General features: G+C 30.2%; 1 protein-coding gene across 4 annotated transcripts in view; it reads left to right on the plus strand.

Annotated features, from left to right (window-relative positions):
• LOC134695613 (eyes absent homolog 1-like) overlaps window positions 1-14802 on the plus strand; it is a 100717-nt gene that overhangs the window by 15968 nt on the left and 69947 nt on the right. For all 4 annotated transcript variants that reach the window (XM_063556908.1, XM_063556935.1, XM_063556917.1 and 1 more), the window contains one exon: window positions 4813-4943. In XM_063556908.1, the coding sequence (XP_063412978.1) occupies window positions 4860-4943 (84 nt within the window). In that variant the 5' untranslated portion in view covers window positions 4813-4859. The remainder of the gene's footprint in view (window positions 1-4812; window positions 4944-14802) is intronic.

Genomic DNA, 14802 nt, shown 5'->3' on the forward strand with positions numbered 1-14802 from the left:
AATTTCAGTTTGTAGATTTATAGATTAAGATACTGTTTCATCTTGGTGTTATATTTCTTGTTTCTTTTCATTTAATGCATTTTTATAAAAGATTTATTTTTGACAAATTAAAATAAACTGCAACTTCATCCTATCTGAGGAACATCTGTGTTGTGTTTTCCTGCAGTCAAGAAATATATATGTATTTTTGTAATGTTGAAAGCTATTTAAAAACAAAAAGGATTACTATTGACTATCCTTATGGTCTTATTTTTCTTATAAAGGTTTTTGAAAACAAAATCCATCTTTAAATTTTCCAAATATTTAGAAATAAATACCAATGATTTTTCTTGTACTGTGGATTCATTTGTTTTCATTGTGATTGATATTCATGGATTAAGGAAATTTTTTTACTTTCATGGATTTTTAGTGATTTTGTCAAAGTCTGCATAACACTGTTCAAAAGCATATGTTTATAACACTGTTCAAAAGCATATGTTTATAACACACATAGGACTTATATTTCAAACTTTAATATTTTGGTTAAGTTTTGCAAACAAGTCCTCAAAAACATATATTAATTTATTTTCCTGGGTACCAATTTTTATGGAGAACGCATGAATCTGTACTTCCTAAATTTGGTTTATGTTCTATAACTTAAGTTACCCTCTACCAAATGTTATGAAACTTAATCACAATGCTTATTACCTCAAAATACAGATCAAGGTTGAATTTTGGTTGTTTCACTTTTCTGTTCTGTAGTGATATCTGTTTATAACTTCATATGGTATGCAAGCAGGAGCATCATCTGTGTCGCATGTGGACTCATTCCCCATTTATTTGGTTTTGTCAAAGTTTGCATACATTCTTATTGAACATTTGTAATTTGTTGAACCTCATATTTATAACCAGGAAAGGCGAAAAAAATGTTATCCACCGAATAATAATGAATCCACAGTAACTTCAAACAAGCTTTTCTTTACATTCTTTGGATAAGAAACCTTGACATTTTTACTCATATTAATAGAAGTATCAGAATCTACCTCTAACAAAATTTGACAAAATTTCATTTTTTACATAATTTGAATATTTATTAAGTATACATAGTAGACTGAACAGTACAATGAATTTCTGTGCAGCATATTTAAATATAGAAATTTTAGAAATGATTTTCTTTGTTTTCAATACCACTTAATCTTCTTTGAATTTTTTTTTTACTGGTGACTGACAAGAAAAAACACTTTACTGATAAAGTATCAATGGATCTTTTATCACCTCTGTTTCTTGTCTGACAATTCTGATAAACTTTGAGGAAAACAACTTGTTCAAGAAAAAAGTGGATATATTTCAAAAAAAGATTATATATGTGTAAACAAATCTCATACTATCAGATGCGATGCTCAAAAAAAAAAAAATTCAGATGAAAATAATTAATCACAAGTCATTATTACAAAGATAAATTAATGTTGTTAACAAGCCCAGGATTTTCCCTATCATATTCAGAATTTCTTAGAAGGTTTTCTTATATAATTGTGTGCATTGCTTAAGGCAATAACCCACATATTTATGTACCGTTAGAGTTTGGTTCTTGCATGACCATTAGGATTGGTTATATTATCTAGTATCAAATTTTGGATTATTGTTCTGACACAAATTGTCAATTGATTGCTGACCTCATTGCTTGTAGGAGTTATTCATCTTTGATAACTATGATAAAAAAAATGGTGCTGTCATACACGATTTGTTTAAAGCTTATTATGTCAGAAGGGAGACGACCTGGATACTTCATGCCTTGAATGTAGATGCCTTATGTTACTAAATTTCCGTCTAACGAGTAAAAATTTGTCAACCAAAAGTTTTGCCATCATTTCATAAACATGTCATATTGTATTGATACAGTTTTTGGATCTTTCATTTATGTATGTAAGGAAATACAAAGTTTGGGCTTCAAAAGTCCACCACATATTTGTTGACTTTATACAGAAAATTCGTCCTTTTAAAAAATAAACATTTTCACAAATGTTACTTGACTACAAAGTAAAATCATTTCTCAAAACACTGCAAAAATTTTCATTTCCATTGGTATAGTAGTATTGTCAAAAAGTGTGTTGAAATGAACAGTGGTATAGCAAACATCAAATTCCCTCACAAAATCTTGTTAGCCACTATAGTCACTCTAGACTTTTCATGGTTATTTTTGTTTTTCAAATACTGTAAGCAATATGTCAATTAAATTTGGTGTATTTGATTAGTTTATTGTGAACATGTCTGACTGGCATGGTTCATTTAACCTTGACCTCAATGTTTTGGTTCATTGATCAATGTTAAATTTTATAAGGTCTGTTAAGGGCATACGATACAGATACAGGGAAGGTAATGATTTTTATCATTCAAACTGATTTAGTTTGAAAACAAGTGCATGAACCCCTATTTCAAAAAACGACATTTTGTTTCATTTTCCAGGGAGATTATGTGGACCAAATTTTATAAAACTGTTAATTGTGCATTTTTTTTAATTTTGATAAATGTACAGCAAAAAATTGCGTTTTTTCTTAATTCATGACCATTTGATGAATATTAGTTATTTCTGAATAAAAAATGCATACGTTTTTAGAATATTTATAAAATACAGAAATTACAAGTTATTTAACAAAAAACAATTTGTGTTTATTTTTTAAAACAAAAAAGTTATGTCTTTCTTTCGAAAGGAAAAATACGGCCACAAATCCGAATTGTGAGCAAATATACAAAATTTCAACCTCATTTAACTAAAAATGCTAGAAATTTCTAATAAATTTCATGTTTATTCTGTACTTCAATGGTCTGTGCTGCGCACAACACTTTCTTTTACAAAAAAGATGGTACATTTTCAATAGAATGTACTGTGCCGCGCACAACACTATCTCTACAAAATACATTATATGGAAAGTGTTATGAACCGCTCAAAACATTATTATACCAAATAAACATGGAATTTATTAAAAATTTCCAGCACGGAAAATTTTATAAATTCCACAATTAAAAATAATTCCAAGTTTAAATAATAGGCTGTTCTATATGGAAATTTTCATCAAACTATAAATACGGGATCAAAACTGTATCGTATGCCCTTAACCATAAGCAATAGATTGAATATATTTGGTATATGGTATAATTGTGAGATGTTCATGTCTGTCTGTTAATCTAACCAAGGCCTCATTTACATTGATCATATTGAAAGGGTTAATTTTATTTAAAACTTATAGTAAAACATAAATTCAGTAAAGCAGACGAGACATTTCAGTGTGTGCACTCCTGTTTTAACCAGTTTTAGTCTTTTGTGTAGGAACTGTGTGTAGATACCAAAAATGATCACCAAGGCAAGATTACAAATAAGTCTTAATACAGTAGAAACTGTCAAAAATATTTGCAATTAGAATTCTAATGAACCAAATTTAAAGCAAACTAGACATGAATGATGCTAAGTATGTTTAGATTTTAGTTTGTAAATTATAATCTGGTCTATCAAAAAACATTGCAACCACGACAATAGAAAGTTTATGACACCCTTCAGTTCAAGTTTTTGGGAGTAGAATGGAATCCTGTCCGTCCATCTGTCTTACAATGTGCCTTGTAAGAGTAAATTCTTTTAAATAGCTAAAGGGATATTGGTAAAACTTGACATGAAAAAAGTTACCTGGAGTTGTGCATATAGCAATAAAATCACTGTGTTACATGTTAAAGGGGAAGTAATCAAATTTATTTACTTCAGTACTGTAATATATGGAAAAGTCACAACGAGCACAACTTCTAAAGTGTTATTCAAATGGATGAAACTTTAAAGTAGAACACAATCTGAGGATGTGCTATAGGGAGTACAATATTTGTCCAAAAAGCAATAAATGTACCTGCATCAATAAGTCTTCTGAAAGCTCTTCCCCCTTCTAAACAGCTTGAAGGATATTAATCACACTCTACACAGTTGTAGTTCCCTCATGCTAAAGATAATCAAACTTTCTTTCTTATTTAAATATTGCAATATGTTGCAATAATCTCCCCCAAAAAAATTAGTCTTTAAACCCGATGCGAATATTATTCTAATATTATAAATACTTTGAACCATCTCACTCTCAGATCTCACTTTCATGAACACTAAAATTTTTGAAACTTTTAAGTCATTCTAAATTACTGAAATCTTCAAAATTTTAGCATTTGAGTTAAATTTTATACTGTTTACATAACATATATAAAGGTTGAGACTGAACATTTTCATTTTTGACTAAAATCATCTGAAAAGTGACATGTTGTGGTATATTTGACAGATTTTTCATATTTGAGCTTGACTTAAGTATTTAAAAAGTGTTCAAAGTTTATCATCAGATAAACCTGAAATTTCAACCCAAAATCGGTTCTTACCAGATGAAATTGATTTGATAGAATAATTAATATATATTGTCATAGTTTATGTAATATTGTTTATTATATTATGAGTATGTTCCTGGCAACTAAGTATTTGACAGGAATACTCACCTGGCGCTTGGACAGAAGTATAATTGTAACAGGCAATCTTAAAAATAAAGAGTACATTGAAGAGTACTTAGATATAGGTAAATGTGGTATGAGTGCCAATGAGACAATTCTCCATCCAAGGATCAATTTATAAAAGTAAACGAGTATAGGTTAAGGTACAGCCTTCAACACGATCATTGGCTCACACTGAACAGCAAGCTATGAAGGGACCCAAAAATTACTAGCTTAAAACCATTCAAATTTGTTGTAAAAAAACACACAAAAAAAAATATATTCAGAAGTTTAGCAATCAGAATTATTAATGAATTATATATATTTTTTCAGCAACTATGGTGAAGATTAAAGCAAGGTGATTAAACCACTGTGTAACCATGGCAACTTTGACAGAAGAGGTTAACGGGTTTAGCCATGGAAAAAGATCGGTCACCCCAGATTCTGTTAATGAAGAACAAGAGGTGAGTAACAATGAAGAAAACTCTAAGTATCAGGGAGGATAACTCTGATTTAAAGGAAGAAAATTATATGGCTGTATTATGAGAAAGAAGTAAGTATCAGGGAGGATAACTCTGATTTAAAGGAAGAAAATTATATGGCTGTATTATGAGAAAGAGGTAAGTATCAGGGAGGATAACTCTGATTTAAAGGAAGAAAATTATATGGCTGTATTATCAGAAAGAGGTAAGTATCAGGGAGGATAACTCTGATTTAAAGGAAAAAAATTATATGGCTGTATTATGAGAAAGAGGTAAGTATCAGGGAGGATAACTCTGATTTAAAGGAAGAAAATTATATGGCTGTATTATGAGAAAGAGGTAAGTATCAGGGAGGATAACTCTGATTTAAAGGAAGAAAATTATATGGCTGTATTATCAGAAAGAGGTAAGTATCAGGGAGGATAACTCTGATTTAAAGAAAGAAATGATATAGTTGTAGTTTCAGAAGGAGGTAAATCACTGGGAAAATGATATGTTTGTATTTTCAGAGAATGCAAAATAAGCATTGAACTAGCTACATTTTCCTGTATAATTTTAAATGAAAGTGTCAATTGCAATATCTTAAAATCTTCAAGATTTACATTAGAACCTTCTAACAAATTAAAGAGTGTTGAGTTTAATAAGTTATATAAGTGCAGGTGTGAGGATATAGTAGCAAGAATTATTTTTAACTAAATTTTGAAATGCAGTGGTGTTATTTATTGTAATGTTTGATTTATTTAAATTATAGTGTGCCTTGAATGATAATAGTCCTACCAAATATTAAACTTATTTGGAAAAATGTAGAGAAATCATACAAAGGGGGATAACTTAAATCTTTTGTTGAATTTGTGCTTATTTCATTTAGAGAAGGCAGGTGACACATCTTCTTTGTGGACTCTCATTTTGTAATCAGGTTTTCTGAATCTCAAAGTCTGATGATTTATGTTCTTTGATGACTTGTTTGTGTATACCTGTTACCATGTAGTGGTGTATAAATATAAAACTACATGTCTACAGACTTATCTAGAGGGGCGTATAAATATAAAACTGTACATGTCTACAGACTTATCTATAGTGGTGTATAAATATATAACTGTACATGTCTACAGACTTATCTAATGCTAGATGTTTTGTAAAGAAGCATCTTCAATAGTCTTCAAGCAATGGTAGCATATAAATGTTTATTTAATCTTATATAGTGAATAAATAGAATGTTAAGGAAGACTAATTTGAATGTTCATAGACAATGTTATCCATTATCAGGAGATACTAACCTAGTGTGACTAACCAAGTATTCTCGTAAATAAAGAAATCAATCATAATCTAGCATCCTGTACTCACTTTGTACTAATATTGTTCTGATTTCAAAGAGACAATACTATGTAAGATACTATGTAAGATAGAAGTAATACAGATATCAAAAGAGCCCTAATATTCAGTTTTAGAATTACAGTTAATGAATAATCAAGGTTAAACCATAATGCTTTCAGATCCAATACACTGCATCAGTCTGGTCTCCTTTTATAAACAAATACATGTCAGTCTGAAAGAATCATTTTGGCTTTACAACGTCTGATCAAACAAAGAAATTCATTAATTTTATGCTTCCTGAAAATTTTTCAGCACTTAAAATGTGGATCCATTAATATTGGTTGGAAACCAATTTTCATGGATTTTGTTAGATCTGTGGAACCAAAAAATTTAAATGTTCAACAAATTAAAAATTTTCTAAGGATTGTATGCAAACATTGCTAAAACCACGAAATTGAATGTTCATGAAGGTGTAACTTCTCCTCAATCCACAAAAAATGGTTCCAACGAAGAAAAAATGGATCCACAGTTATAATTTCTTTGTCTGTTTTGTCGTCTTTCCGTCTATCCATTTATCCCTCATTGTGTGTATCCGAAATCATTTGTTGCCCGATATGAACTTAAGTATTCCTTGCTTGATATTGAAAAAGTTGATTGAAAAAAACTAATGCAGATGGAATAGATATCTAGTGACTTTGTTTTCAATAGTTGAAAGGTTCCTCAAACTAGAGATAAATTTGCAAAAAGGATGCTTTGTTGTCCCTACAAATATACCAGGAATTTGAAGCCTTGAAAAAATGTCTTCCCTCTTTTGATGTGTAGTTCAGGGAGTATCATTCCCCTCATTCATTTATTTATCCATTCTTGTTTTTAATAAATATCTGACACTATGAACTGTAATATCTTGTTCAAAGAGAGACAACTCTGACCAATTCAAGTAATGTTATGTTAGCAATCAGTTTTAGGCTTGGATTGGTCTAGAGTTGTCTTTCTTTGAACTAGTTATCATATGTATACAAAACTTATAAAAGGCATTTTAAACAATAAAATATTTCAAGTAATAGTATTCTAAAAAGTACATTTAAAACAGAAGTATTTACAAGATTTTGGCATGTCTCCTTTTAGGACATACTGCTTTACTAGTTTTAAACTTAAATTATTTTTTTTAACCACTTCTGTTTTCTATTGAGTTCCAAGAAGAGGTGTAATTGCCAACCTGTATTAGAATAATCATTGACTTAACCACGTTGATTTACTTGTCTTAGATTGATTGATTGTTGTTTACTTAATGTCTTTTGATCATTGTTTTATGCATATTCTTGACAAGTGGAAGTAATAGTTAACTGCTTAAGTTAAAACCTTTAACTATCTTACAAAGTTTAAAAACAAATAGTTATTTTAGTACAATAAGGTAAAGACATTGAAAATAACTAATCTTTTTAAAAATGATAATCATATAGTGCAAATATGATACTTGTGGTTTTGCCATTGTTAGCTTAGGAAGAGTCCCAGTATGAGCTATTCCCATCACAATTGCATTAGTCTATGTATTTATAGGTCATTTGAATTGAAATTAGAAAGTGCAGTGAAAAATCTGCTTGAATAACTATGTAATTGATCCCATCGTTTTCCCTCTGTCTATGGATAGTTGTCATTTGCAATCATACATACCACAATTCATTATTTTTTTAAGGTATTTTGAAGCAAACTTGACCTTAACCAATATAAATGTTTGTATTTTCTGAATGATTATTTTCATGTGTATTTAGCTACCTTTTATTCCATTTGCAGTTAAAATAACACTATTTGTACAATTTGGTTTCCTTTTTTTTTATTCAACATACAATAGTTTAAAAAAAATGGTGCTAATATGTAGAACACTGCCTGCTTATTTTAATGGTGTAATACACTTATTAGGACTGCTAAATATACTTTATCCCAGCTGCATTTGTTTCCAACTGTTCTAAGTCAAGAACCTGATGTTCAGTAGTTGTCGTTGGTTTGATGTGGTTCATAAGTGTGTCTCATTTATTGTTTTCTATATAGATTAGACTGTTGGTTTTACCTTTTGAATGGTTTTACACTAGTCATTTTTGGGCCCTTTATAGCTTGCTGTTCGGTGTGAGCCAAGGCTCCATATTGAAGACCATACTTTGACCTACAATTGTTTTTCTTTTACAAATTGTGGCTTAGATGGAGAGTTGTCTCATTAGCACTCATACCACATCTTATATCTATTTACTATTTTTCTTTATGGTCATTCTTTTGTATGACAGTGAAAACAAATGCAGGTTACAGACACAGTGAGCCTCTAGTTTACACTAGGTGTTAAAGTAAACATATAGTCAGCGGATGTTCATTATTATAAAAAACTTTTTTATCCTTCATGTTTTTATTTGTGATAAAAAAAAGTTACCATGGAGTAAAAGATGACCATTGATAACATGTTCTATTTTTAGATCTGTTTAAAGAAAATTGACCCCATATTATTAGTTTTATTTCTTTAGCTTACTTATCACCTCATTATAAATGATCATCAACTACATCTAAAGAATTAAAACTTATTTTTACATTCATTGTATCAAAGTTAAATTTTTCGTGGGTATTGAACTTAAAAGTACACATTTTTGTGGGTACCAATATTTTGAAGTTAATAAATTTTGACAGCTTTTTAATTCTGTTGGGACAATGAACTGAATGGTTTTGAGGTGAGCATCTGATAAACACCTGAATAGAAAATTACAGGTCATACCAAGTCGAAGTCGGATGTACTGTTGAAAAATTGTTAAAATATGTGGACAATAAAAAAAGTGATTTTTCTACGATAAATCAGACAGATATGTCCGATTATGATTGGGTTTATCACTTCTTACATGCATGTGTTAACTACTAAGATTTTAAGCTTAAGTTTGAAACTTCACGTGTTGAGGGGTACTAAACTTACAAAGTTTGAAAACAAATAGGTTTTATGAGGATAATAAAGTAGGGATTCTGATATAGTCCTTCTTTTCACAGAGGAGAGATAATGATAAACAGCTATCGGCATGGATCGAATATCTCGCCAGCTGTGGACAAAATCGGTACAGAATTTTATGATTATCAATAAAACCAGGAAAACTACTTTTTTACATAAAACAGTAAATCGTTACAGTGGTAAAGGGTCAATTCTACAATCGTAACTCAAAGAAGCTGTCAAACTTTAAAAGAAAATTACAGTCTTGTTTTTTAAAGATGAAAAATTTTTGTCAGATTGGAAGATAAGATTTTTATGACTTAACTGTTTCGCATCATTAAATTTTACTGAAATAAATTTGGCATGAAATAAAAGTACTTTTCAAATAATAAGTGATATATTTGTAACAATTAATAAAACTACAGGCAAGGAGTTTATTCTCATAAACAAATTAAAGTTTAATGGATTGTAACAGGTTCCATACTAAACTTTATTTAATGAAATTATTGTAAATGAATTATTTCCTGAACATTTAAAATACCTACCACACTGGTAGATGTTTGTGTAATAATTAAGGTCTGTTAAAAGTGTAGGAGCCTGCCACTTAATAGAACTAATAGAGTTCACTGTTTTTCTGTTCATAAATTTAAGTGTTTGCACATGGCTTAAAAAGTGGTTCATTCATTAATTTGGCGATATTGGTTTAATTCTCATTGTCCAAAAAGCAATTATAAAAAGTTACAAAGTGTTTTAAGTAAGTTTTACTTGAAATGAAAATGTCACTATGATCTGTCATATTTGATGCCATTTATATTTTTCTAAATCTGGATTTAAAAATTCAATACAACTCTGAACAATTTTGTTCACAGCCATATGCCATAATGCTTTAACGAAACCTGTTATATTCATTTTCGTAGCAAATCTATGCTTATGAGTAATTAAAAAAATATAAATGTTATGTATGTTAAATAAAGCTATTTTAGTTGTACATACACGACCTATCTTGACTGTATTTCTGTCTGCTGGTACCCCTATTATTACTATCTATTATGTAATTAACTTTCTGTTATAGAAATTGATCATTTGATTTATGTGGGTTTTTGTGCCGATTTCCCCAGACAACTCATTTGGATGGTTTTATAATAAAGTTTTTTGCCGATGATAGTAGACCAAGCATTGCGGAGTTTTGTTGTTGTAATTTTCCAGATGCTCCTTCCTTTGGGGTTCATGAAATATGTATCAGAAAATAGGAGTTTAACATGGACGAAATTCCATCTGTCATCAATAGCAATCAATCATTCATCGACATTTTGTTTCTCTTATGGCAGAGCAATATTATCAAAACAAAGCAAAAAACAGGTTCTGCTTATGTGAAAACCAAACAAGTGATTATGCAGGGTTATTAAGCACATTACTTTCTGACAGCCTCCTATAATAGACACTTATTCTTTCTACAGTGAATCTTTTGAGTACATCCATCCCTCTAAGCCACTTGTCTTCAAGTCAAAGGTGTAAGGAGACACATGTACAAGTTCTACAGGTAAAAGACACATATGTCAATTGAGTTATGTGTGTATATGGTTGTTCTTGGTAACATCTGGTCCAGGTTCTCTGTGTGTACCTGATACAGAAGATGACTATTTGGTAACATTTGGAAGCCTGTTAAATGTTTGGTATATAGACTGAGCTTAGCTTTTGTCTGTTAGTAACAGATTTTTTGTAAGAAAGATTTTGTATCAGTTATTAAGAGTTAAGGGCAGAGTTCACCAGTTGGGGTTAATGTTGAGGGTCAAGTTTCACCATTTTAGGTTTGTTGTACAGCTTTACAGGATAATGTTATATGGAAAAGAGAAAAAAAAGGTCTATCTATGTTGTAACACATGTTGTTTTCTTGAATAGCTTTAGGAGTCAAGGGGAAATTGCCAAAGTAAAGATGGTCAACAGCTAATAGTCTGCATAGGTAACTCAACAAAATCTGTAATGGACATGACAAAGTGAATGTGGGTGGAGTTTCTACAAATTGGATGATTTAAATGAATATTTTCTTTAAAAAAAGTTTTTTAAAATATGTTCCAACTTTTAAAAATATTTAGCTTGCTTTGTTATATATAGGTTAAGCAACTTTGTAAGTATTAATAATTCTTATAAGAACTAAGGAAATGAGGTAGGGGTGGATGTAACTATATGAAATATACTAAATTAATTTACTGTTTTTCCTTAGTTAAGGATGTTCCCTTGTCATGTTTTGAGACCTTTGTCAGATTTTCCAAATCCTCTGGTTTTATCCATTTTAATGCCTCCAAATTTTTGCCCATTGACCCTCATTTTCTTTTTATAAATCTTTTACATGTATAATTATAAGCCCTCTGTAAAAGTGTTATAAAATCTTTTTTATTTCTTAATAGTTTTGAGAACTTAAAACTTGTCAATGATAAAGCAATGAAAAATCAAGAGAGAAAATTTTCCCGTAAAAATTTCAATGGCTAATATCTCGAAAAACAAGCACATTGACGTATATATATTTTTTACTCTTTTTTGGTTCCTTTATTTATCTTCTCTTAATATATATTATACTTGTGTTATGAAAAGTTTGTTATTTTGAAACTTAGTAGCGAACATCCTTAAGGAAAAGTTTTCCATTTATTACTGAATCTATTCTATTATATTGTTTTTTAAATGGAAACACTTAGCTTTTTTGCCACTTTTATTGCTAGAAATATAAACTAAGGTATGAATTGAGTCTACATTATTTATTTATAAATGTCCCACTTTTTTATTTCCTGGTTCTTTTATAACAAACAATAAAAAGAATCCTGGTATGTTTTATACGTTACTATTTTGGAAGAAAATTGGGAAGAAAGTTCTGTGAAATAAATTTGGAACAGGATACTCAGTTGGAATTTATTTTAATGGGGTTTTTCTTGGGAAATTAGTTGTTTAACTTTTGTTTTTTTTTCAATTTTTATGTCTATTTAACACTATACATAGGTTTGGGACAAAATAAATTCTGTCAGTGCTATTCTGCCACACTTTACCTTTGTAAACCCGAGTGAATCCGTATTTGGAAAAATATTTCTGTGGATGAACTTGATATTGTAAGTTTACATAAATAGTGGATATTGTTGTTCATAATAAAAATTGTAATAAATCATAATAGAGTTTCACATTTATAATCAGTGGATTCAATTTGTTGGTTCTTTTACTGGACCATTAAGGTACATTTTAGGGGCTATTTATAGCTTGTTTTTAGGTGTGAACCAAGGCTGAGCACTTCGACCTATAATGGTTTACTTTTACAAATTGTGACTTAGATGGAGAGTTGCTTCATTGACACTCATAGTCATACCACATCTTTTTATATCTATATATGTTTTCACTGTTGGACTTTTTCCTTGCACATTTTAAAATGCATATTTTTCTGATACATCACCTGTTGCTTTATAAGATCTTGTGTCTTTTACCTCTTTTCCCTAATATTCTGTTACGATACCATAGATTTAAATGTCTGTGATTATACTAAGTGGGGATAAATAAAGAATCAGCAAAACATAGTTGAACATTAAACCCAACATCTTGTTTGAGTATAGGACATATCATGGTCAGTCTGAGACAGATAAACTTTGAACTAAATTAAGCACCTCTGTTTCATCTCTGCCAGAGACAAACTGCCGAGGTCACGCAAAAAGATTTGAAATTTTTTTTGCTGCTCATCCAACATGAATGCAACATGGATTTAAAGCAAAGTCTGATGGACCCTAGTCAAAAAATATATCCTCAAGAGGACTGACACATCCCCTGGCAAACTGTTACTTTTTGATCTAGAACATTAGAATTTGGGTTTAGTACAAGCAGTGTTCATATTTATATTTTATACTATTGATGGTGGAGAAATGACTGGTTGAATATAAAACATCTACTATAAACATCTAAATATCATGAGGCTGACCAAATTGTGTTTCAAAACACAGTGCATTTGTATTTGACTTGAATTATTCAGCCCCAAAACCTGGTTTCTAGCTGCTGTATCCCCTCCAAGCTCCCTTTGCTCATTGTGTCAGTCTGCAAAATAAATTAGAACCAGCAGGAGACTGACATAGAATCGTTAAGACAGGTAGTTGAACAATTAGTCTGACATGTTAACTCTGTGTTTAAAATCACGGAAGAAATGCCAAGTACAATCACAAGATTGATCTAATGAGAAAAACACAAAGTCTAAATTCTCCAAATGTTTTTCTAACAATATATAATTAGATAAAAATATGGAGATTTCTTGTAAATCTTTTATCTGTAGTTTACAAATGTTGTGAAAGAAAATCTGTCACACAGAAAACATACATTTTCACTAATGATCTTGCACTTCTATGATCCTGGTCTTAACTAGATTTTAATGTGTTATACCTTTCTACCTTTTTGAGATTGCTGCAAGAACTTGAACTAAAAATCAAACTGTTTTATGCTTTCAACAAGTAAAGTTGACTTAAATATGAAACTTGTTTGTCTGCTTTCAAATTCAGGTCTTTGTTATTTCTATTGGTACTGCTTGGAGATTATTTAGAGTGAATTTTATCAAATTTAACACAAATCAGGCTAAAGCCAGTAAAGGTTTCTGCCCTCCTACGCTTATGAAGTAGGGATATGGTGTTGGTCTTCTCCCGTCGGAAACACATCTATATCTAGAGACCACAAGACAGAAACTTTGCATAATTGGTAGGATTTGTCATCATATTTTTCACCATATACTTTTATTTTGATTTGACAATTTTAACAGAAGTCTATGCTTTAATTACCACCAATTGTTTTCCTTATTTGCACACAGTGGCTGGGACATGTTCCTATGTGATAACAATATTGTCTCTATTGAAGTGTTTCACATCTTGTATCTCTCTTAATGGGGACTTTTATAAAAGCCTACTATACAGAATGGATTTTGTTCATTATTAGAAGGTTTTATGGTTATTTATAATTGTTTACATCCATGTATTATGGTAATTAAGGGGGACATATCAAGATCTAACAAGTGTTAATACATTGGTTCTGTTGACTAAAGAATAGCTCACTTTACTGCATATATTTAGTGGTACAAGTTTTAGTCCTCCTCACATAAGATTTTGGTCAACTGTAACTTGCCCATTTCGCAAAACTAAATAGCTGATTAAACTTAAGCAGTAGAATATTCCAAATAAGGTATTGCTGATATTGTATGAGTGCTTGATTGACATTATGTTGCAGGGGAGGCAGTGTTTAAAAAAAATAAAAATATGTTTGATGCACAAGTCTGGATATGAGTTGTTGATTTGGGATGAATAGAAAATGTGATAAGTTTACCACTCCACCATCTGGAAAAATAAAGAAAAAAAGGAAACAATTGTAATAGAAATAATGTAATGCAGGATAATCCAGTAATTAATGTATAAATACCTAAAACTGACTTAATTATTCAGGTCCCACTGGGGCAGATGATGAATTTATAATGCATTGTAGAAATGATTTTATATTATAAAGCATTAATTTCTGTTTAAAATCTGCAATCTCATGTTAAATCTAAAACGTGCAACCCTATACCAATTCACTACT

The sequence above is a fragment of the Mytilus trossulus genome, chromosome 1, assembly GCF_036588685.1.
Source record: "Mytilus trossulus isolate FHL-02 chromosome 1, PNRI_Mtr1.1.1.hap1, whole genome shotgun sequence".
NCBI lineage: Eukaryota > Metazoa > Mollusca > Bivalvia > Mytilida > Mytilidae > Mytilus > Mytilus trossulus.